The 24,678-nt window shown below is 41.3% G+C and overlaps 1 protein-coding gene across 8 annotated transcripts in view; it reads right to left on the bottom strand.

Annotated features, from left to right (window-relative positions):
- LOC140560994 (dedicator of cytokinesis protein 9) overlaps positions 1-24,678 on the bottom strand; it is an 88,666-nt gene that overhangs the window by 38,448 nt on the left and 25,540 nt on the right. For 3 of the 8 annotated variants that reach the window (XM_072685780.1, XM_072685781.1, XM_072685785.1), the window contains exons 1-2: positions 19,519-19,722; positions 7,230-7,346 (exon numbers count right to left, since the gene is read on the bottom strand). In XM_072685780.1, coding sequence (XP_072541881.1) covers positions 7,230-7,346; positions 19,519-19,692 — 291 coding nt within the window. In that variant the 5' untranslated portion in view covers positions 19,693-19,722. Of the gene's footprint in view, positions 1-7,229; positions 7,347-12,459; positions 12,767-19,518; positions 19,723-24,678 lie in introns of those variants that run through there. The other 5 variants (XM_072685783.1, XM_072685786.1, XM_072685782.1 and 2 more) reach the window with 4 other exon arrangements.

Genomic DNA, 24,678 nt, shown 5'->3' with positions numbered 1-24,678 from the left:
CCATGGTATAATAATGGAAATATTAGGATGAGACATTTTAGACATCTCTATTGTTCATTCAGTTCCTTCATATTATTTCATTTCAGCAGATGTACAGTTTGTAATGAAAGGTATGTGAGATACCTAGATGAGTGAAAACAGTTGCCAGAAAAACATGCTCTCAGTCCAGCTGGTTGAAATTTCCTAAACAGTATTTTAAATATTATTCCTGTCTGATGACCGCTCCCAGTTCTGCTCGTGGTCAAAAGTTCAGGCGGAGGGGCAGGGGACGCTTTGCATTGTTCAGTCTCAGCATGAGAGGACAAGCTAACATAACACAAGGATGGAAAATAGCTGTCTGTCTGTCCGTCTGTCTCACTCATACACAAAGAATAGCAGTAACTCTTCTCACTGCCTTTAAGAAGACAATGACTGGTTTCATGACCAAAGATGACAGAAAAATGGTTCTCTATGGAACCAAAAATGGTTCTTCAATGGAATCATGAAATTATCCCATGGTAGCTTCTTTATTTCTAGGAGTGTGCCTTTATATAACCTCCGCAGATAAACACTGCAGATTGAAAAGAGCACTCAGGAGCAGCCACACATGAGCCTAGTGTTACCATTCCTAATACCAAGTGTCATCTACATAGGTATGATGTCCCCCAGGGCTGTGGAGCAGTGGTACTGTGTTCTCTAAATTGATGGAGCTCCAAGAAAATCCTCTGGGACAAGCAGGAGTGGGATCTGTGATCCTGATCGTACATCACCAATGCTGGACCTCAGTAATGCTTGTGATTGCCACCAAATCCCCACAGCTATGTTCTAACAAACTAGTTTATGGTCTGCCCTGAAAGCAGAATTATTACCCTTGAATTCAGAAGAAACGGTTGTTTAGCAGGTGTCTACAAACCTTTAGACTAACAGTGTTTGTTGATCTTGCTTCATAAACGAATCTGACTCGACTTTGAATCGACTCGTATCCGCAATGCTGTCATGAGGATTGATGATGAAGACGAATGACTTGCAGCCTTCAGAGAAACTGGAGTTACGAATAATACAAATATCTCACATGGAAAGTAATTTATAAGTACTTTCATTTCAAGTATTCCCCCACAGGGAGTTTTCCTTTCAGGGAACTGGGTGTGAAGCCTCAGGCTCCCTGCTGCAAAGACAGCCAAATGCTTACCGTTCAACCACTTCTCTGACTTATAAACAAACCACACAGGACAAATTTAGCTAAACAATGCCCGAGTAAAATCCCCTTCCTGACTCACATCCTAGAGCAGAGTAACCCACAGGAAAGAGCAGCTTCAGTGCCGGTCACTCTAGAACCTTCCAGCCCTCTGACGGACATCAGGTTCCTGTACAACTTCTGCCATGAGTTATGGCTAAGCTTCAGTTTATGGAAAATAGTTCTGGGCCAAGGTTCTCGCTCACCTGAGATTCCAGCTCTATCGTTTCCTTACCAGTCACACAGACATCTGCTTTTCTAAGAAAGACGTCAACCTCACACATCCTCATTCCGTGCTTCACTGACCAGCACAGTATATCTGAGAAAGCGTCTGGACACATGATAGAGTTAAGACTGGCTCCTCTGAGGCTGGGCTGAGCGGAGTTTTTATGTGGCATTCCACAGGTTCCTCCAGAGCTGTACACAATACCCTGCCTTAGTCCCCTACTTCCACTCTACTTCCTGTAGGGATGATGGAATTCAGAGATGCAGAGAGAGTGAGTGTATATTTGCATATATATATATATATATATATATATATATATATATATATATATATATATATATATATATATATAAAAAACACACACTTTCAAGAATATTATTGCCACCTACATAATAGTAGGAATAACCACCATTTGCTCAAATTACACTAGCGAGATATCGTGGCATGGACTGTATTATCAGGTGATGGAAGGTGTTAATTATATAGGACAACTGGTCCACAGTGGCATGTCGCTTGCTTAGTACCACTCGCTGGAGTCAACGCCTATGAGGCACCACTGTTATGCCATTGGCAGACACTCAATTCCTATGCTTTCACTGCGGCAGCTCTAGAACATCCCACAAACTTAGCGGTTTCCAAGATTTACCACCTTGCTCGCCTACTGGCACAGTCTTATCAGAACATTATGACCACCCCTGGTTTGTAATAAATCTGGGTTTGCTGAATGTAAAAATCAGCGAGCACACCAGCCAGTTGTAGCACAGTGCAAAACGAGCCACATTGGCAAAGGACGCAATCTGACTGATGCAGAAGCGAAGGTATATTTGTAGGAAAAAAAAGCAAACCGCTTTATGTGAAAAGAACCCATTGTCAACTGTGATGCATATGGGTGGATCTAGCAGGCTTTGCGGCTGTTTTGTCACCAGTGGCTTCTGCCGAAAGACCAGGAAATCCTGGATTCAAATGTCAAAGCATCTATTAAAAGGCTGAAGCTGAAAGGAAGATGGCGTCTACAACAGGAAAATGAACCAAAATATATCTCAAATTCCAACATGGCCTACCTAAAGAGACATAAACTGGAGCATTTGGAATGGCTCCAAGTCTACCCTGACATAAACATCACAGAAAATCAGGCGCCTGAAAACTCTGGACAGTTCTAAACATCATCCCAGAGAGAGAACGAAAGAAAGATAACTATTTCCATTGATCAAGAAAGAGATGGGTTAATCTAGTTAAGGTGAAAACAGTGTTGGAATGCAGTGTTGGAGCATTTAGTCACAGCATTCTCTGCTCACACCATGTAACACACAACACACACAAAAACTCCTAACATGTTTAGCCAAACATCAGAGCGCAACACCACCCACACTGGGAGACAGAGCTACTAGCTTTTGTGTGTTTGGGGTGTGTGTAGGGGGATCTGGGGACATTGTGGCAGAGGTCAGGCCAGATCAGGGTTTATAGGTATATGGATTATTGGTAAAATGTGGCTACTGTATGGCAATCACTGCATTAAACAAAATGTAATAAAGAAAATGTGTTTTTAAAAAAAAGAAAAAAAGGTAGTTATAAACATAGAGAAGAATCCCACAAGGCAATAAAACAATCATTTGTAGATTTATTTGACAGGGAGAGAGAGAGAGAGAGAGGAAAAGAGATGCCTGAGGTACAGTCAGAGATGCCTGAGGTACAATCAGTTTAAAATCATCTAGTAAATGTTTGCCAGTAAGAGATTTATGCAGTGCCAGCAGGAGCAGACAGATCAGAGAAATCCTGCAGCCTTGGCCTACATTTCTACCAGCAAGACCAACTGCCTGGAGCTTTAATAAAGTATGAAATTTAGATTCAAACCAGAATATAGCCTGAAAACACTTGCTCTGCATCTAACCAACTGTAGACACAAAGGACACAAACTTTTACAGCCAGACATTGTTTTCCCAAAACTAGAAAGGAGCCCGACAAAATACACACATTTGACCAAAGGGCAAAATTCTACCAGACAATCGACAGAAAAATCACCCCAGAAATTCTACCCAAACTTGACAGTAGCCTTACAAACTTCTACCTAACCTCGAACGAAGCCTGACAACATTTACCCAAACTAAACAGTAGAATTACAAATTTCTACTTCAACTCAAGTCTAGCCTGAAAACATCTGTACCTGTAGCCTATGAAATTCTCCCTTAATTAAATTTTGGACAAAAGAAGCTGGGTAAATGTAACCAGATATGATTAACCTTAACTAGAAAAAAAGACTCTACTAAAACTCCAGTGTAGCCCAAAGAAAATCTACCTGAACGTGACCAAAGACTTAAAAAATTCTACGCAAACTCTATTACAGTCAGAAGATTCTACCCAAACTTGTAACACTGTAAAATAACAATTCTGCCCAAACTCGACTGTAGCCCAACTAATCGCCGTAAACTCACATATATCCAGAGTAATTCTTCCCAAACACAACTGCATCACCAATTCAGTCCTGCACTTGACTTAAACCTAACCACCCCAACTGCAGACTGAATGAAACGCTTAATTCCTAATGCACATTTTAAATTCGCTTCTACCATAAATGATCAGCAGTCACAGAAATCAAGAGTCCAGATCAAGCTAGGAGAGAAACCGGAATGTGAATTTTATTCTACCTGACCTGAACCTGACAAACATTTCAGAAACCAAGTCTATGATTAAACCGGGACATAAACTTTCATGTCCCATTGAGTTATTAACTCTCCAGCCTACACCATGACCACGTCTACAGCTGCAGCTAATGCACAGCTCTACTCCACACATCCAGCAGGGCACACAGATGCAGCAGCTAGTGAGAGAGTGCTCTGTCTGCGCCTGTGGGCAGTGCATTCCTTTTCAGAGTGTGAGGATCACCTGTCGTTCCGATCACACTGCAGCTTTTCCGTGGCATCATGTTTCTTGGGGAGGCGACAGAGAGTGCGAAGGGGAGAGAAAGAAAGAGAGATACATCAGCGAGATAGATGGCCATAGTCAAGGCTGTCGTTCTGTCACCAGCTCCCACACAGCTGTTTGACCTTCACAGATGCACACTGCCTCTTCCATTGTACTGCACCCTGACCTAAGTAATAGCTCCTCCGCAGCACAGTCTTCACACTTTAACTGACGTGACACGCAAATCCTAAACACTGGATGGCCTGAGGCCTGTGTAGATCCTATTGTTTCTGAAGCACAGCACACAGGAGGGAATTTCTGCTGCTGTCATTCAGCCAAGAGTGTTTTCCACTGGGTTTCCTGGAGAGCAAGGCCAAGCCCGGTTTCAGCATGAACAGAGGCAGCCTTTAAAGCTCCCTGCAGCGTGCAGAAGAGAGATGGGAAAGCCATTAGTGACAGTTCTCTCTTTCCGTCTCTCTGAGGAGTTCAGCATGCTGAGAAATGGAGGAGTGTGTTCTAGGGGACAGCTCTATAGCTTTGCATTGCCCACTGGAGTCTCAACAATGTCTTCCATTAACCTGTTTCGCCTGTGTGTGGAAATGGCTGAGGGTGAGAACTTGTGTTGAAACAAATTTATCAACAAAAATTACTGTATGATGTGTCAAATATCTGTCCTGTGTCTGGCACAAGGCCTTCACCCATGTGAATTTAAGAGGGTCACAGGGTAGGGCTGTTGTTGGAGCTTACGGACTGGTGATTTCCAAACTGCTGAATGTGCCTGAAGACAGTTGTAGCCAGAGATGAACACACACCCAACAAACACTTCTATCTTAAAAATAAACTTCTCCATCTCCACACGGTTCTAATGGACAAGCTGTTAATTCAGTTAAGAGCCAGAGATTAGCGACGACCAGAACACAACAGAACACGTGCAATCGGCTGACACAGAAGACCATTAACACATCTTTAAGTTCTCAGACAGGAGAATTTAACCTCTAAATGCATGTTTTTGCTAGCTAATCTATCCAAGCATAGGTAGTCCACCAAGAGTCTAGAATCGTCATATTGGGATCGCATTGCGAATTCTTGTAACTTCAAAGCTAGTCGCGTAACTTTGTACACTTTGTTTCTATGAACAATTTGATCTTTTTTTGCATAATGAGATGGCATCGGAACATTTTTCTTTTTAGAATGACCCCTTACAAACTGGAATGTCAACCCTATATGAAAATCTATTACTATGTTGTCTAGATCTAGAAATATGCAATGAATTACCTTTGCCATGCTTTTATTAAGGTATTTAAATACTAGCACAAATCAGGCTCTCGTCCACCATACAGCAAAATACAGATAGAAACAATCTGCTATAGCTCTCCCTCATCACCTGCATGCTGAGAAAAGGTAATTAGGATCAGGCAAACATATGTTAAATATTACTCTGAGGCATTTCTATAATAAGAATTCTCCAAACACTCAAAATGGTAATCCGGTTTGAGTCTGTGACCCCAGGCCAGTGAGGTCACTGTCCCTTCCACTGTGACCCGAGGCTTGGCGGTGTGTGTTTGGATAGCTGTCTGAGGCGGACCTCCCGTGCGGACAGTAGCCCAGAGACTGCACTCTGCAACCGGAGTCTTAAGAGACATACGTCAATCCTAAATCGGTCATTGCCACACTCCTGTAGAAGTAGCTGAGCTAGAGCAGCATGCGTCTGCTACAGTAACAGTCTACTTTCATTTGAATAAGGGTAATCACGTGACATTCACTTTTTCACATAATCGTCATCTCAGAGTTTACAAACGTAGCAGTAACGATTTAGTTGGCAGTGCATTAAAGAAGCTCTTAATTAAATGGGAAAAGGTTACAAGGGGGTAACATAGAGGGATACTTGTTTGAGAGCAGGATGCAGCAGAAAGGAATTTGGACGAGGTAGTGGAAGGCTACTCCCTTGCCCTTTCAGTAAAACGTACAGCTGTGAGTGAGCAGATAAACTCCAGAGGTACAATAAAACTGTACAGAGCTACACTGCCCTGCAATACCTGTACTTCTTGCATACAACACTGGAACAAGTTATCATAAACTGTGTCTTCTATGTGTTTTACTGAAGTTTCTTTTAGTGACCTCAGTATAATACCCTTTAATGACAGAAAGACCAAGTTATGTTTGTGAATTTTCAGCATTTTTTAATTGATTTACCTAGAGTAAATGGTCCTAAAACTACATAAGGACTCCAAGTAAACAAATGACAAATTATAGTTTTTACATTATTATTAGTTATTTGTTGCGCATAATTAGTCAATATTTAATATCTTAGTCAGAAAAAACGTTTGCAAACACTAGCTTTCAGTAACTGGTGTGAATCCCGATAATGGTGATCAATCTGGTCATGAATTTTTGGCCCATTTCCCCTTACAAAACTGCTTCGACTCCGTGATTCTAGTGAGCTTACTTGTATGAACTGCTCTTTTCGGGTCCTTCCACAACATTTCTAATGGGTTAAGATCTGGCCATTGACTTAACCTTCTCAAAATTGTACGTTTTTTAAATTCTGCTTTTCTTTGTAGACTTTGTTGTGCGTAAGGTTTCACTGTATGACTCATTATATAATAATTATATTAGCATATATTATTATAGAATTATCTCTTTAAATGAACCCATACTCCTGAAGTTCACATACTTCTTCTGACAAAGAAATTCAATGTGGGATAATTTAGCTCAGTAAATTAAAAGTCATCATTTCTTTACTTTGGTTTAATTCATGTTTAATTAATAACTGATTATTAATTAATAACTAGGTTTAGGATTTTAAAAAATCTCATTACATTTTAAGACAGTGTACACATGTATCTGTATGAGAAGCATCAGGGCAAGGTTTGTATTAGCAGGTACGCTCACCTGGAAGTCCTCCAGGGGGAACTGCAGCATGTCTCGAAGAACATCGCTCAGGATCTGAGTCTTCCTCTGGACCAGCACATTTTCATAATCCAATGGCTCGATCACACGCGGCTTTACCTGAAGGAACAGAGATCATCATTTAGTATCTTTAGTATGCCTAAGATAACGGAAAGCAGTGCTGTGACAATGCTTAGTGTTATAACATTCCAGTCAAAACAAAGAGCTTATCTGTTGTAATTAGCTTTTAATTTGCTTTCACTTCTGAAAAACTCAGGGAATTTCCCAAACTCTGCTTAGACAGTTAAAAAAAAAGTTGTAAAGAGTAAAAGTGAGCTTCGTATGACAGTCCTGGTGAAAAATGCAACTGAAACAATGAATGTAAGGGTTACTTGAAAAAAAAGAAAAAAAGAAAAAGAAAAGACAACACACTCACAATAGAATCAAAAGACAGAGTGGATGGGTGTGTGTGCAGGCGGTAGGGAGTGTAAAATGATCTGGTGTCTTCAGGTTTGACTTCATAAGGTTTACAAGACTCTTAAAAGGACTTAGAGTCAGCTCAGCCCAGCTCAGCTCAGCTCAATTCTATCACTTTAACTAGCTGCACAATAACCAGTACCAGCCTGGTACAGTACTGAAAAGTTCACCGAGCTGGAGCACTTTGGAGAAAACCATCTGCTCAAGTCGTCTTTTTTGGGATTAAACATCAACTATGAAGCCGACCTGGAGTTTGATGAGCGTCTCAGATGTGGAAGGAGCAGAAATGATTCTAATGCAGTCTGACGCAGTCTACTACACAAAAGTATTATATGGACAAAAGTATTGAGACAACCGCTCATTCATTGTTTCTTGTGTATATCCTGTGCTTGATTGAGGCTCTACTAAGCCTCCAGGGAAGGCTTTCTAGCTTTTTAAGCACTGATGTGAGGATTTGATTACATTCAGTGACCACAGTGTGTGGTTTTTAAAATGGGAAGTGGAAGATTAAGATAAAAAGAGTAGTAGTAAAGAAGACATTTGTTGAAAACCTAGCAACTTATATCTCTAATGCTTTATCTTTCCCTTATTCCACCCCATCTTAACTTCTAAAATACATACACATGTAATAAACCATGAGGCTAGTAGGACAGAGTTGGTTTCTCTGTCTATATGAAAGAGACATGAATGAGTAGGACAGGTATGAGCCAAACTCCTATAATGATACACTTCAACAAGTATTATAGACCACTGTGTGTGTGTGTGAGTGTGTATGCATGAGTGACTGAGTGAATGGCTCTCCCTGATCAGTAAGCCTACAGTCAGCTCCACATCTGGAGCTGATATTAGCTGGGTGATGTCAGAGGGGTCTGGATGGAGATGGAATAGCTTTACTTATCAGTGCCAGTGGACATGGAGTACAGTCAGACTATAAACACACTACTGACACTGACCGTGATGATCCATTTTAGAGGACCTGAAAACAACAATATAAAGTCAGAGACAACCCTATATATAATTTCTGGTCCAAATACCCATTAAGTAGATGAATAACAATAAAGTTATCCATTGTTCCAATGAGATTAGATGAAAGATAATCAACTTGCATAAAAATGAGAAAGTCAAAGGAAAAGAGGAAAAAAACAGAGCACTAACAAGGCCGCTAAAACTGGTCTCATCAAATAAACAGCACTTACTGCATACTTATCTTTGAGATACAGAAGAAAATAAAGCCCAGGTCTTGCTTAAAATAAATAATTAAAAAAGAATCCACAGGTGTTTCTGCCCATCCTTCCACTGTAAGAAGACCAGTCAACACCATGGGTCTGAATGGAAGTGGAGCTGAACAAGAAGCTCTTACATGGAAGAACATCTGCAATTCAAACTGTTAAAGGTGCAGCTGTTCTGCTGAACAATGGATAGACCACCCCAGAGACTTTCTAAGAAATAACTTCGGAGGTGAGGAAGAAGATTCCACTGAAACCTGAAAGTAAGGGGCTTAGAGTGGCTCAGGGGTCCGATAGGCTACTACCATGGCCTGGACAATTGGCCATACTCTTCTCGGGTGGGTACACGGTGGCGGTCGGCTTTGCACTAATTGGAGGAGCTATGTGTTCAGACATCATCCTCCAAGTGTCGGGAGCATTTCTAGTGCTAGGGGGAGCTTGGGAGAAAAAGAGGATAGGGCTTCTGAAAGGAACTGTAATAAAGAAAAAAGGGTGGCCTGCAAAGGCCAAAGGTAATTCTTAGAAGAGCAACTTTGATGTTCTGTGTACTTCTGTTGAAAAATAAATAAGATTTAATATATATATATACAATTAAATAAATTATTTTTTCAGAGTACTGTACAAAGTGCATATGTCATCAGATGGACCATCCCACTGAACCTGAGAACAGCAACAAGTGAATGACATATATATATATATATATATATAAAGAGACACAAGTCAACTTTATACGCATGCGCACACACACAAACCAGAGTAATTAAGGGCTTGGCTGATAACAGGGCATACACAGTTCCTCGCAGCAGATAGCATCACTCACCAGAAAGAACACAGCGAACAGGGCTTAGCTATTTAGCTGTGTGTATGTGTGTGTGTGTGTGCACTTCAGTTTAATCATAAACTCACAGAAGCTGTATAGATAGCACAGCAATCACAGTCATATGACAGTGAGGTGACATTTAGGTGTCTTTAAGTCATTAACTAGAACAGCAGCCACACCTTATCTGTGACAAACTGGCATCAGATTACAATCACTGCACCTTCACATTGACTTCTGTTCCCCTGCACAGCAGCAAGACGTTTACTGCATGAGAAAGGAAAAGAACACCGGCATAACAAAGGCTACCATACTGTAACCTCTCAATTCAACTCGTTTGTAGCTCGAGGCGTAAGGTAATCAAATACTATGTACTTTATCCAACTGAAAGGAACAAATGGATGTCAAAGCTCTGAGCCCATGCTCTTATTTTAGGCTCAAAGGCCTGAAATGGGGACTGATGTTTGGACAGTTGCATTCACAATGACTTCAAATGCAGTTGTTGTGGTTAAGCTATAATTCACTCCTGACAGGGGAATGTGTACAGTATGCAGTGTGGTACTGTTCACTGGGTGTGTGCAATGATGTGTGCGCTTCACTCCCACTGATGTTTTAATGCTGTGTTGATGATTCCCATACGCTTCTGAGAAAGACCCGCCCATGTCCACAGACTTAGTGCTTCATTCAGTACAGACCGCAGACATACATGAACTGTATGGAGCCGTATGACCCATATGAACACTTTGTGTCAAATTTCAAAGGTTTATAAATACTCTGGCTTCACAAAACCTTTTCCCAACAATCAGCAGCCATGGGAGTGTCTATGCAGCTGCCTAGTACTAATTAAAACAACTAATATCAACAGCAGACTGATTAAAGTAAAATTCAACTTTTTGGCATTTGGCGAACATAATATACAGAATATCATAAAAAAAAGAACACCTCTCCAACTGTTAAGGTGAATGTTTGGGCTTGTGTGGCAGCCAGCGGCTCGGGATACATTTCACTTGTAGATTTAATTGATTCAATTAAATCCCAGCAAAATCTGGAAGCACACATCACATAAACAAATAAATGTTGGCTTCAACAGCCGTTTTAAAATCCATAAAGGACCTCAGCAGGGACAAGCTGAACATTCTGCATGGCCGTCACAGTCCCCCGACCCAAACATCACTAAATATCTGTGGACAGACCCCGAAGAGCAGTGCAGCAAGACGGTCCAAGAACCTCACAGAGACAGAAGGCTTTTGCAAAGCAGAATGGACTAAACACCATACAGGGTGATCAAATTCAGTCAGAATTCAGGCCCTGCCCCATTTTTGTTATTCTGAACTGTAAAACATGAAAATAAAAAGTAATTTTGTTTAAACTATTAAAGAAATTTGTCATAACTGTATGCCTTTAGGGAAATATGTCATTTTCTAGCTTTACTTTCACAGTACCAGCAATTTTGACCAGGAAGAACTGCCTTTCAGGTTTGACTCTATCGTTGTGATCATACTGACCCATCAATTGTCCGATATTTAGGGTCGATATCAGTCAGGCACCAATACTGTATTACACACACACTTTGCTCCCCACCTCAGTTATTCCACACCTATTCTGTTCAGCTGGTGCTCCAGTTCCTCCAAAGGAGCCTTACAGCCTTGGATGATTGTCAGTAATGGAATATTAATAATGCACAATGTTTTCAAATCATGAACAGAGCGACTGAACTACTGTACTACCTTTTAGCAGTTCTATATAGTGCACTTGTGTTCATGCCCAGGAGGACAGTGTGTGTGTGTAACTGGAGGGAAAGCCTAATGCTGTTCTAATGCTGCTGTCACAGCCAGGAACAGCTGGTGTGGCAAGCAAAGCAGATGTTTATTTATGGCCCAACACTGACAACATCACAACCTCACACACTGACCCATACAGCACTGCAGGAACTGGATTAACAAATAAAAAACTAGAATACATGAATGAATAAGGCTGCAATATTTGTTTTGGACTACAGTTCTGGGTCATAGTGGAGTTGTGTACTTGTGTGCTCTTAGGGAGTGACAGAGTTTCATTCTCTCCTTTTACTGCAGTTCTGTTCTCTAAATAACTAAAAACACTGTACAACACCCAAACACTCCTTCTCAATCCTGCCCTCTCCACTCTACGGCTTTCTACTCTTCAGCACTTGATTCTTTTCACTCTCTGTTTTTTTAAGCAAACGGAATAAAGGAGTGTGCTAATTTGTCTAATCTCAAGAACTGTGCTAAGTCTAATGGCTGAGAAAGTGAAACTGAATTGGAAATGATATTACAGTTCGGGTCGGGTGCTCTACAAGCTGATGGACCTGAACAACATTTGAACGTTTTAAACTCTGTGAATTTTAGTCCCAGCACCAGGCTTGTAGGCTCTACAGATCAATTAATGGCTTGGTTATGGGATTCAGTGAGAATTCCACCTCAAAATCTATCTAAGCTGGAAATTGTGAGCAGTAAAATCAATAAATGACCAATTAATCAAATAAACACAATTTTATGACAATGTCAGTGTTGTCATTCTTAGTTTTGCATTGTTACCACTTTCAGCCATTCAACAAGTGGCCGATCAATCAACCAACCAACGCTTTAAATGTTCTCAAACATCAAACTTCCACACTTGTTGCAGATACAGGCAGAACCTGCCCTGTATCTAAACTTCATCTAAGCGCCTGTGTATGTGTGTGTGTGCTCACCGTGGGACTCACCGCTGTCTCGGCAGAGCTGCTGCCTTGCTCTGGTTCAGCCACAGGTTGAGCTTTAAACTGCTGTGGAGACTCAATCACCATCTTCGGGCCTTTAACTGCCCTGCCCTGCATGCTTTCAGCTTTCAAATCCCAGGAGTCAAAAAGTCAAAATAAAATCCTCCAGTGTTTTTCTGATACAATCCAACAAACGTGATCACATGTAAGCTCTAGGCCAGAAGGAACAGTCAGCATGTCCAAGAGTTCACCTTCAGTGAAGAAACTCAACACAGCTCTATACTTCTGCTCCTCTCTCTCTCCCTCACAAACACACACTGGCCATAGCTGTTCGCCCTCACTGACTGGAGACAGAGAAAAAGGGCCCCTCCTACACTCAGCTCAGCTGTGCAGCACAGGGGAGTTACTACACACACACACACACACACACACACACACACACACACACACACACACACACACACACACACACACACACACACCTCCCCCTCAGGAGTTATCTGAGCCTGTGGTATCTACCTGCATACGCTAATGACAATGTCCCACCAGAGACAACAAGACAAAATAAGACATTCCATTGCAGAGACCGCCTTACATAAAACACAATAGGACGTACGTGTGTGTGTGTGTGTGTGTGTGTGTGTGTGTGTGTGTGTGTGTGTGTGTGTGTGTGTGTTTAAAGAGAGAAATGGAGGCCATGGGTCATGTCAGAAACATTCTACGGATACTGATCACTTGGAGTCTTCTGGACAGTCCATCCAACCGCCTGAAGACCATCTGCAGCAATTTACTCATATCAACATAGACTCAACATGTACCCCACACATGCACAAACATATACCCCACACCCAAAACACACACACCAAGTCCTTAGATTGAACATGTAGCTTTTAAAATCCTCAGAAAAATCCTCTTCAAAGACTCAAATCCCGACCTACATACAGACCCGACTACTGCTCGGATTCTGCCTCCTTCACTTTACAACCGATGTTCATATATATATATATATATATATATATAAATAAAATGTGTGTATATGTGTGTGTGTTTATATATATATATATATATATATATATATATATATATATATATATATATATATATATATATATATATATATATATATATATATATATATTTTTTTTTTTTTTTTTTTTTTTTTTTTTTTTTTTTACACACACAAATATAATTTAAAGACCTAACTAATTGTGTCTTTGACTTGTCCTAGGTTCTCCTGGGCAGAGTTGCAGACCATTCAGACTCTACATAGCACAGTAAGTATAAAAGGATAGCACTGTGAACTTCACCAAGAGCTGTGAAGGTGCTCAGACCAACAACACACTAAAACAGCTGTACAAACATCACAAAGCCTGCTCACCAGTATCCGAGTTACTGAAGCTTTTGTGTCAGCTCCAACCAGTCTAGCTATTTTCCACTGAACGTTCTGCTAAACAAGACGTCTTCATCTGCAGAACTGACGTTTTCGTTGTTACACCATTCTACAGTAACTCTAGAGACCAGGAATATTCAAACCAGCCCGTCTGACACCAACAAACATGCAGCGACATGCCAATTTTTTTTCATCCTGATGGTTGATGTGAACATTACCTGAAACTGCTGTCTTTTCTCTGCATGTTTTTATGCACTTATGACTGAATGGGTAATTGGATTATGTAATAGAAAAGATGTACAGGGTGAATAGGGTCTAGGATATTGTTGGTTAATCATTCCAGCAATATGGCACAGAAAACAGATTAGGAAGCTGGGGTTTCTTGGTAAAAAGGAAAGCGTGCAGTCCACCTGCGTTGGCAGTGGAAAGCAGGAAGCAGTAGCTCACCTCTGTCTGAATGATCTGCCTACAGTGGTGTCAGTCTGATTAGCAGTACATCAGTTAGGTCTCTGATGAAGCCCCAGACAGGCTTTTGGTGTACTTTTCCTCTTGAAAAGCTCAAAGTGAACGGTCAGTGTTTTTAGACTTATGTGGATCTATCTGCTATTAAATAAACAGCATTACAGCAATGCTGTGTAACTGTGTGTGGTTTCCTGTATTTGTATGCGTCTCTGAGACGTCTGCACTGGACAGCAGAATTACTCCCATCTACTGTCTGTGTGTTTGTTTATGCATGTGCTGGGCAGGCATTCCAAACACACACACGATTATAAATTCCACGTGGGGCCAAGAAAGGGAGTGTGTGTGTGTTATATCTTTTGCACCATAGTGCCCAAGTTAAATAAGAGGGGGAGGACCAAGTAAGCACAAGTGCCACCACCTGCTCCTTGAAAACAAACACACACACAGGGCCCTCCTCCCCCATAAACCCACATTAACCTAAACACAGACTCAATTACTTAGAGGGAAGATCCCTAGGGTCTCCACAAGCTCAGATGGAAGAGCCCTAGCTTCTCCATAGGCTTACAGAGAGGAGTCATAGCATATTTATAAGCTTAGAGGTTATAACCAGGAGCTCTGGTTTCTCATCAGGCGAAGATAAAAGATTCCCAGTTTCTTCACAAGTTCAGAGGGAGCAGCTTGTTCACAGGCAGAAATGTCCAATTACTTTTGGTACAATCAAAAGCCTGTGTATAAAGGTCTTATAAAAGTCTGCTGTGTAAGACATAGCCTATACATTTCTTTCAATATATTAAAACATCAAACACCTTTCACTGACTCCAGTGGCTATATTGTACAAGCCTGTATGGACAAAAGTATTAGGACACCTGCTTATAAATTTTTTCTTCTAAAAACCTAGGGTATTAAAACAAAAATGATCCTGCTATTTCTGGATTAACTGTCTCTACTGTTCAGAGAAAGCTTTGTACCTGATTCTGGAGCACTTCTGTGATGATCTGACAATAGCGTGTGGCCAGGATCATCACCTTATCCCCAACTCATCCCAAAAGTATTGGATGAAGCGCCATCATTCCAGAGAACACCGTTCTACTGCTCCACAGCCCAATGCTGGGGGGCCTTGTACCCCTCTAGCCTGCATCTGGCTTTAGGCATTGTGCCAATAGATAATGTTTATCAGTTCCAGAGAGTCCTATTCTATTACCAGTCCTTCGCTCACATTTACACAACGGTGTAAATGGGTGCAGCTCACTGTACCTGAATACATTTATTAAAAGGGGTGTCCACAAACATTTGGACACGGTGTATATAAAACCACTTTCACAAGGCTTTCCTCCATTCCAAAGAACCATTTAACCTTGGGTAGTGTGTTTTGAAGAAGATCTTGATGCAATAGCATTTGCCTTCCTGCAGCAACAGTCAAAAACAGAAGGGTGTGATCTGGAATGCAGTTTATGAGTGAGTACACACACACACACACACACACACACACACACACACACACACACACACACACACACACACACACACACACACACACACACACACACACACACACAAGTCATCCACATTTTCCCAGAATCAAAAGCAACATCAGAGCCATTTCCACCAAGGTTCCTTAAGAGCTTAAACACTTAAAAATGGCAGGATGTTGGGTCATACATATGTATTGTATGCATGTACACCATGTGTATAAAAGGGTGTAGACCCCCAGCTCAGAATCACTATTCAGAAGCTCAAAATCACTTAAAAAAATGAGAAACACGGAACAAAAGTTCAACGTATCAAGTTACCATTTCTGTATGGAAGTAATTCTTACTCATCCATCATGCTCTACTCCTGCTCCAGATACTGTAAATGAATGCAGGACTGGAGTACTAAAACATAAGCATCTCCGTTATCAGCTAGGGGTGCACCGGTCCGATATTAACAAAATTAGCTGGATCGGGCCAATCCATGGAACCGATCTTTTCACTTTCATTTGGTGGCGTGAGACTGCACTAAATGTGCAAATAAATAAATGACAAATGGCAATTTAGTACATTTACATCTATGTGATAATTTATTATATTATATAAAGTAATGTTTAAGTCAATCCTGATGCCTTAAGTCTCTCCCACATAGTGAGGTATACAGTTTATTAATTCAGCAATGGTATCAGACTGGTGTCGGGTATCAATCGATATGCAAAGTTTATGTATCTGTACCGGAACTGAAAAAGCCAGATGGGTGCATCCCTATTATCAGCCCAACTGGAATTCTCCGTTCTCTTCCCCCAAACAGAGCACTGCTGCTGGCCTGGTGAGCAGAAACCAAAACCACAAGGAATTATGGGTAGCCTCCACCCTTAGGTCTGTGATAAACATTTAAATGATTTAAGACTAAGAGTTTCTGCTCTTTGTTGAAACAGAGAGTCATATCAACCACAAAAGCACGGCTGAACTAAAACTATTGGAGCACACAATTCAAATCTAACTACACAATACCAACCAATATTACTGGTCATCAGAATACCCCCTAAAAGTCCTCTAAAATCAGATCAGACAAAACTTATGCATCGGTTGGGTGCTTGTGTTTGTGTGTTGTATGTACGTGTTATCTTCATTATAGTTAACCACTGTTTTTCCCATCAGTATTAAACGAGTGTGAGTTACCTCTACTTACTGTACAATGGCTGTTTTTAAGACAATGCAATGTTTAAAGTTATGAAAGTAAGAGTAAAAAAAACCCATTGAAATTTTTCAGCATGTCAACCATATAAATCAGAAGTACAGAGAGTACAAGGCTTTCAATTCAATCACTGGAAGGCTGTTTAAAATGAACAGCTCCATTTTTTAATTAAGGGCATGGATCAGCACAGGAGCTCAGACTGTACAGTAGAACAAGGACACACAGCGACACAGATCTGAGGGTCATTGATCTGAATCACCTAGAAAGGGATTTCACATTTTCAATGACAAGCTGTTATCTATATTTATATCTGTAGGACGCATCTGCACTGGTTTAAGAGAGCAGGAGCTGTGGAACTAAGCCCAGGGCTGATGTGCTGCAGAATTAAAGGGCAGATCATCTTCAGGGATGTGAGCTTAACAGTAGTTGATGGAAACACAAGCTTCTTTTTTGGGTTTCTGACTTTCTTTACTGGAAATTAATTTAAACAATTGTGGAACATTTGAAGGAGGATAAACCTAAAAGCCGGTTTATCCTTGGTCTCAGTTCAGCATCAGAGACCACCCCTCTCCGTAACGCCATCACAGCAGAGCCATGAGAGTGCAGAGGAGGAAGGAAAAGGCTGCGATGCAGCAATCACTGAGCTGAGTACAATAACAGAGCCTGATTTCCCCCTAAACAAGCTCACACGCACTTTACCCCAAAGTCTCACACGCACACTCGCGCACTCCTAACTACCTAGAGCTAAATGGCCCAAGTGAACTCAGTTTACCATGTTGTACCAGTAAATCTGTATCTATTGATCCACTGGTCCATTAGTCAGCTCTGTGCTCTTGAAGGAGAAAAAGAGCGCTAAGATCTGCATGCAGAGGAACCCTGACCCACCCTGACCTATTTAACAGTACACACACACACACACACACACACACACACACACACACACACACACACACACACACACACACACACACACACACACACACACACACACACACACAGGCCAGATTCAGCATGAAAGACACAGATGCAATGAGGAGAACAAAAGATGCACAATTACACTGCCAACATATCAGCACTGACAGATCATTAGCTGCATCAGATCTGGATCAGGGAAGGGTTCATAAAGGCTCCTCTAAATGGGAGAGGCAAATGTGAGAGAAAGGCTCTGATCTGACATCTAGCACACTCAGCTGTGCTTGCTCTCTGCACACAAACAGTCCTTCCTCTACTTCTCTTCTTTTCTCCTTCTTCTCCTCAAGCATCTTTCCAGCAATCTCAGTCTGTTCAGTTCAAGAAACCACAGATGTGAAATGTATGGCAAAAATACAGTACCACAACTTTACCATAGTGATATTGTGTATACAGGCAAAATGCACTCATTCAATAAAGGCAATAGCAATATTACCTCACACTTCAGGCCCAGAACTCCACTACCGCACTAGAGGTATAAGAAAATATCAATATATTGCAATATTTTTTTAAAACTCAAAGTTTGATTTTTAATTAATGGTGTACCTGCAAAGCTTTTGTGGCAGACAGTGATAAAATGTTGTGTTGTGTTCAAACTTCAATCTGTCTTCAGATCCCACTGTTCTGTTAGCATAAAAAGTAAACTTTTCCTTTACTCAGATTTCATGCATATGGGTTTATAATCGGACCGATTTCCAAAGAATTGAGGGAAATAAACAACAACAACCCACAATCCTGGTATATTGTTATATATAAGATGATTGATCAACAATGGTTGATTGTTGTTGATTGTTTAAAAAACACTTCTTTTTGTTAGGACTTTTCTCAAGAACAAATAATGAAAAAAAAAAGAAAAACGTATGATATTGGTCAAGGAGGCCCATTCACCAACATCATATGGAACCTGCTATGGGAATATGGGTTATTATGGTTTAATTAGGAAATGGAATGATATGGGAATTCTGAGATGATCACAAAACATTGTATTTTCCATATCTGCAGATGCCAATGCAGATTTAAACACTGACAAACTGAGACAGAATCAAGTGGATTACCATGGCAGAGAAATGTAACATTTATATAATAAAAAATGAATAAAAGGTAAAATGAGTAATAGACATGTATATTAGTCCAGCATCACCCACACAGTCTGCTCTTACAAATTCAATAAACACTCAAATAATCAAATATTGTGTTAAAAACTGGTCAAATCTCAAAAAAACTAACAAAAAAAAGTCTGTCCCCCTTGTTGTCTACCAATATCAAGGAGTCTGAAAATGATCCTCTACCGCAGACCACCAGCCATAATGCTATTCAAGTGTGATTAAGTGAATCAGCCATGACTAAGCTCTGAATCAGCACACAGATAACTCATCCCATGTCCATTGCTTCAGTTACACCAGCATGAGGTGATCATGCCCTACAACAAACCCACCACGCAAAGAGAAGAAGAGACCATGTCTGTATGATTATCTACACTTGAAGCATGACTATACACATAAAAACACACACTCATGCTACCACCCCCCTCAAACATGCACTCACACTCTCTCCCAACCCCACACCTTCAGTGCAGTCTTGAGGGACCAGGCTCTTGACTCCCTCCGGCTGGGGCAGGCTGGTTCCGTCTCTGCCGGTCCGATCGGCTCGGCCGCGCTCACGCTCTTACAGTACCCACAATTCCTGTGGAGCACGGAGCGCAGCCCCTCGAACAGAATCACGCTGGTGGTGCAGCCCATGTCTCCAGCATCAGTGACCCACTTTACTCTACAGCTCCATAGAGAACAGAGCAGCAGCCGGCTCTAACAGAGTACTGTGACAGCACACAGCCTGCTACACTTCACTGATGCACTGACAGCAGAGAGGGGGGGGGTGTTAAGGCGGGATGAGAGTGAGTGCATGTGTGTGAGTGTGTGAGTAAAGGAGAGTCTGTGATTGAGTCAGAGAGAGAGAGAGAGAGAGAGAGAGAGAGAGAGAGAGAGAGAGAGAGAGAGAGAGAGAGAGAGAGCGAGCGAGCAAGCTTGAGAGAGCTAAACAAATGCTGGCTCAGAGTGCAGAAAGTGGGTTAATGTCAGACGTAGACAGGAGAGTGAGTGTGTGTGTGTGTGTGTGTGTGTGTGTGTTAGCTGCACTGTTTAAGACAGAAGGAGGATGCTGTAAAGCCAATAGCAGAGCTTGATTGCTAACTATCTTCATTCATATTTCTATAGTCAATTCTGCTACCTTCAGATACTTTAATCAAAATCCTTTATTTTCCTGATGGCTGTAAAATAAACCTTTAAACCTTTTATAATCCTGTAAGTCATTTCAGGAAAAACCAAAACGCAGATCAGACAACAGCATCACTACCTGCTTCCTCGTGCCGCCACAACAGACCTGACTATTCAAGGCATGAACTCCACAAGACCTCTGAATATGTCCTGTGGCAATAAGGCGTAAGTGACCGAAGTCCTGTAAATTGTGAGGTGGGGTCTCCTTAGATTACATCAATGAGCCTTAGGTGCCCATAACCCTGTATTCCCTTGTTGAACCACTTTTGGTAGGTGCATACCAGAAACAACCCCTCAAGACCTGTCTGATGTTTTGGAGATGCTTTGATCCAGTCGTCTAGCCAACACATTCTGACCCTTGTCAAGATGTCTCAGATTCTTATGCTGGCCCATTTCCCCCCACTTTTATTACCTTCAGAACCTTTAAGAAGGGACTGTTCACTTGCTGCCTAATATAATCCCACTCCTTAACAGATGCACACTGTGTGTGTGTGTGTGTGTGTGTGTGTGAGGGAGAGAGCTGGGAAGTTGTGTCAGTTGCTCACAGAAACAAACAATTTCATCAAAGTTCAGATGTAATTATTCACTCTGGCCTAATTGCAGCAATTGTGATTATAAGCTCTTAACCCAGGTGTCCTAGTTTTTGAGCTGTACCTCATAAACCTGGCTCATAACAGATTTGCTAACTAGTGAGCTAACTAGCTAACTTTTTTCGCAGGCTTCTCCACAAGGGCGGCGCTATTAGCACGTGGATGATGCTTTGTATGCTCTGTATAGTCTGTGATCATCTGCAAGATGCTTATTATTTTAGGAAAAGGCCAAGGGCAGGCTCAACGTAGAAAACATTACAGACTGTAAACAATCTATACCACATTTAAAGTCATTTTGAGTGTTGCATCTGAATCCCAGCTGAACAGTTCTAACATGAAGGAAGGGGGAGATTGAGAGAATGATGGAAGCAAGATGATGGAAATAAAGAAAACTTTCTCAGTGCATCCTGAAGCTCATTACGTGGGACTATTTAACCAATAATAGTATATACAAAAGTATTGGGACACATGCTTATTCATTGTTTCCTCCATAATCAAGAGTATTTAAAAAAAATATCAATCCTGCTTTTGTTGGAGTAACTGTCTCTGCTGTCCAAGAAAGGTTTTCTACTGGATTTTGGAGCATTGCTGTGAGGATGTGATTGCATTCAGTGACAAGTGTTTATGTGGTCATTATATTGCATGATCACCACCCCACCTCATCCCCAACTCCCTTACTCACCCCAAAAGTACTGGATGGAGCAGCATCATTAGGCATGGTGCCAACAGGTTTATGGTTATCTGCTCCAGATAGTGCTATTCTAGAGGCAATACTCCCCTACAGTGACTACACAAGCTGTATGTGTGTTTTGCACATTTGCACATCTGTGTGTCAGCAGTGGGTCCAACTTAAAGTAACTGAAAGCATTTATTAGAAGAGGTGTCCACAACCATTTGAACATACAGTGCGGTGAATGACCATCTTCATCCCTAACAAGCTGAGTAATGAAGAATTCAGGCAGGGTTTAATACTGATACATGTAAAAGTTCTTGGTTCTGATGGGTTGCCCTGTATTGTGCCTCATCATATAGTCAGTCCAAATGGAAACACTTTTTAGAACTTCAATAGGAATGGGCAACTATGAAGCAAAATGAATGAAGGTGTAAAAAGCTGATCTAATAAAACAATGCATTTAGATAAGGCTCCCCTTACACCGTTGCTTCCATTTGAACTGTAATGGAACGAGGAGTAAATGATGGTTTAATACAGTATTTACTTAATTTTAGGACTTTAAAAGGCAAACTCCGTTTTCTATTACATAAAAGCTGCTTTACTGTGGCCTCTAGCTTCCAGCGGTGCTGCTGTCTAATTCAAATACTCCACAGAAACACACTATTACATGTTAATATTACTGAGGGAAAGAATCCGCAGGCAAAGACAAACAGCCTCAGGTAGGCCATTATCCTCACATACACACGAGTCTTTGTGTGCTAAACCATGCTGAGCAGCTATAATTCACTCACAAAGGCTTCACTGACAGATGTTTGCCTTATCGCACAGAAGAAAAAAAAAAAGGAGCATCACAAAGTGGCCTAATTCTACACACACACACACACACACACACACACACACACACAAAGAGCAGTCTGCTTTTCATGGCCTGAGCACAGGGATTCAGTCAGTCATGCTTTAACATGTCTAAGACCATTCTCTCAATCCAATACAGCAGTGTGTGAACGATCACACGGGTAGTTTGAGGGTTTCTATTTTCACTCAATAGAAATCAGCGATCCTGTACTACTTACTGCTGCGTGCTTAAATCATTTTAGGATTTTTGTGAGGTAATATACTTCACTATCTTTATGCTAGCTTACAGACACTAACTAAGCAACTGCTTGTATTTTTACCGCCTGTATCTTCAAACTGGCCACTTTAGAGGGGAAAAGTAAAGTAATGCTGGACTATTCCTACTGCAGAAACAGAGACTAGCATAGGTGCAAACTAAACAGGTGCATTTGGGCATCCGCACCTCAAAACTAAAGGGGAGTTCACAATGCTCTTGCGATTCTTGGGCAAAGTTTGGTGCTAAAACAGCCATGATAGAAAAACTGTATTGAACTGTTAGAAAACAGTAATGCTACTAAGTTGCAGGCTTGCTGTAGCAACCAGAAAGTTTTCATCCACAAGCCAGAGTTTGCAATTTTTCCACCGAACTGGAAATGATACCTTTGTTGGGTGCATTTTTCTTAGGTATGTTTAATGCTTACTGTGGCACCAAAAAAAAAGGTCATGAAAAAATGATTATTTATTTTGACGCTAAACGGCAGGTTGGATGCTCGTTCAGTCGTAACCTAGCAGGTTGGCAACCTGCCAGAGCGGAACCTAAACTAATAAGTTCAGTATCCTGCACTACGCCTTTTAATAAACGCAACACACAGTGCAAGTCAATAGTCTGGTTGAATGTGTGCTTATCATCATCAACTTAGAAACATTTGATCCAAATGCTAAGGTGGCCATATTTGTGTTAAAAAAACAAAAACACAGGATACAGTTTTCCATCCAACTTTTTGCAAATATAAAAGATCTTCAACAGTGATGGATAAGGTTTTTGAATAAACCTTGACATGCTATGAGCGCCTTAGGTAACACGGAGTACCCTTTCATTAGTTTCATTCTTATTGCTCGACATGCAGCGTACACACAACAACCAACTGTTCTGCTTACACCAAACATTTCCCCACTACCTTCTACACCGCAGAAGTGTCCAGCTTGTATGAAGCAATGATAAATCTCATATCAGTTGCACAGGTGGCTGGTAACTGGAGAAACGACTAGCCCTACGGATGGTCTGATCATGGCACCTAGCTTTTCAGAAGCTGCTTCCAAAGCTTGTCTGAAACATCTCACCCAGAATCTGAGATGCACTTCCAGGTGCATGGTGGGGTGGACATTGTCAGGGTGGCACAGAGATTTTAGCCCTTGTTAAGTGGGCCACTGCTTGTCTTTTGCCCCCCCCCCCATAACTTTTGCGAAACCTGGCTAGTGAGTCACTGAAAGAGCAAGCAGAATGTGCAATTGATAATTAATTATGTACAGTAATAGTGTGTGTATGTACAGTAATACATAATTACATATTACTCTCTAAAAACAGTAAATTGGAGGGGGGAGGGAAGGTAAAAAAGGTACCCTGATACATTCTGTGGTAAATCTAGCTTCTTTCAACACATAAATGAAAGACAAGTATATCAATACATAAGATAAACAAACAGTGTATGAAAAAGGCAGGTTAGTGTAATTTTTCTTTTATAATGGCCGCAACTAACGAATCAGCATCAACCATGGATCAGTCAGTCGGTCATATCGGATCTGCTTAATAGGGCCAGATCCAGTCCATGTTCCGGTAAAAATTCTCCACTTATCCACAAGGGATCCATCTGAGTGCATGTCCCTGCCCCCAACAGCAATCTGAACCTGCCTGCATAACACCATGACCTTTTACTTGTCACATCAGCATCACTCTCTCCTAGAAACAGTTACGCACACAAATGTTCTGCCCATTGATGACCAGTTACTGTTCTGACCATTACTGACCAGTGTGCAGTAAGTAAAGAAGCATGTCCTCATGTACTGCAAAAGCTGTTCTTTAAAAGATGCAGGAAGTATAGCTGAATGATGTTTGGTAGCATTTTCGAGCTCTGGTGATAAATAAGTAAACACGGCATTCCTCTGAGGATGAGCGGGATGCTGGTGGCCTTCAGTGAACTCCAGGGAAGTGGGACTATATGACTGCACTCAACCCAGCTACAGATACACAAGCATAAGCAAATAAAGTGTAAGCTGGGTGTCAAGAGGAACAAGTGTATTTGTGGTTATGTGGGCAAGTGAAAGAGTGAGGGAGAGACAAAGAGGCCTATGAATATTTCA

This window comes from Salminus brasiliensis, chromosome 8, assembly GCF_030463535.1.
Source record: "Salminus brasiliensis chromosome 8, fSalBra1.hap2, whole genome shotgun sequence".
NCBI classification, from domain to species: domain Eukaryota; kingdom Metazoa; phylum Chordata; class Actinopteri; order Characiformes; family Bryconidae; genus Salminus; species Salminus brasiliensis.
Note: the sequence above shows the minus strand (reverse complement) of the source record. Positions and strands in the feature narration are given on the sequence as shown.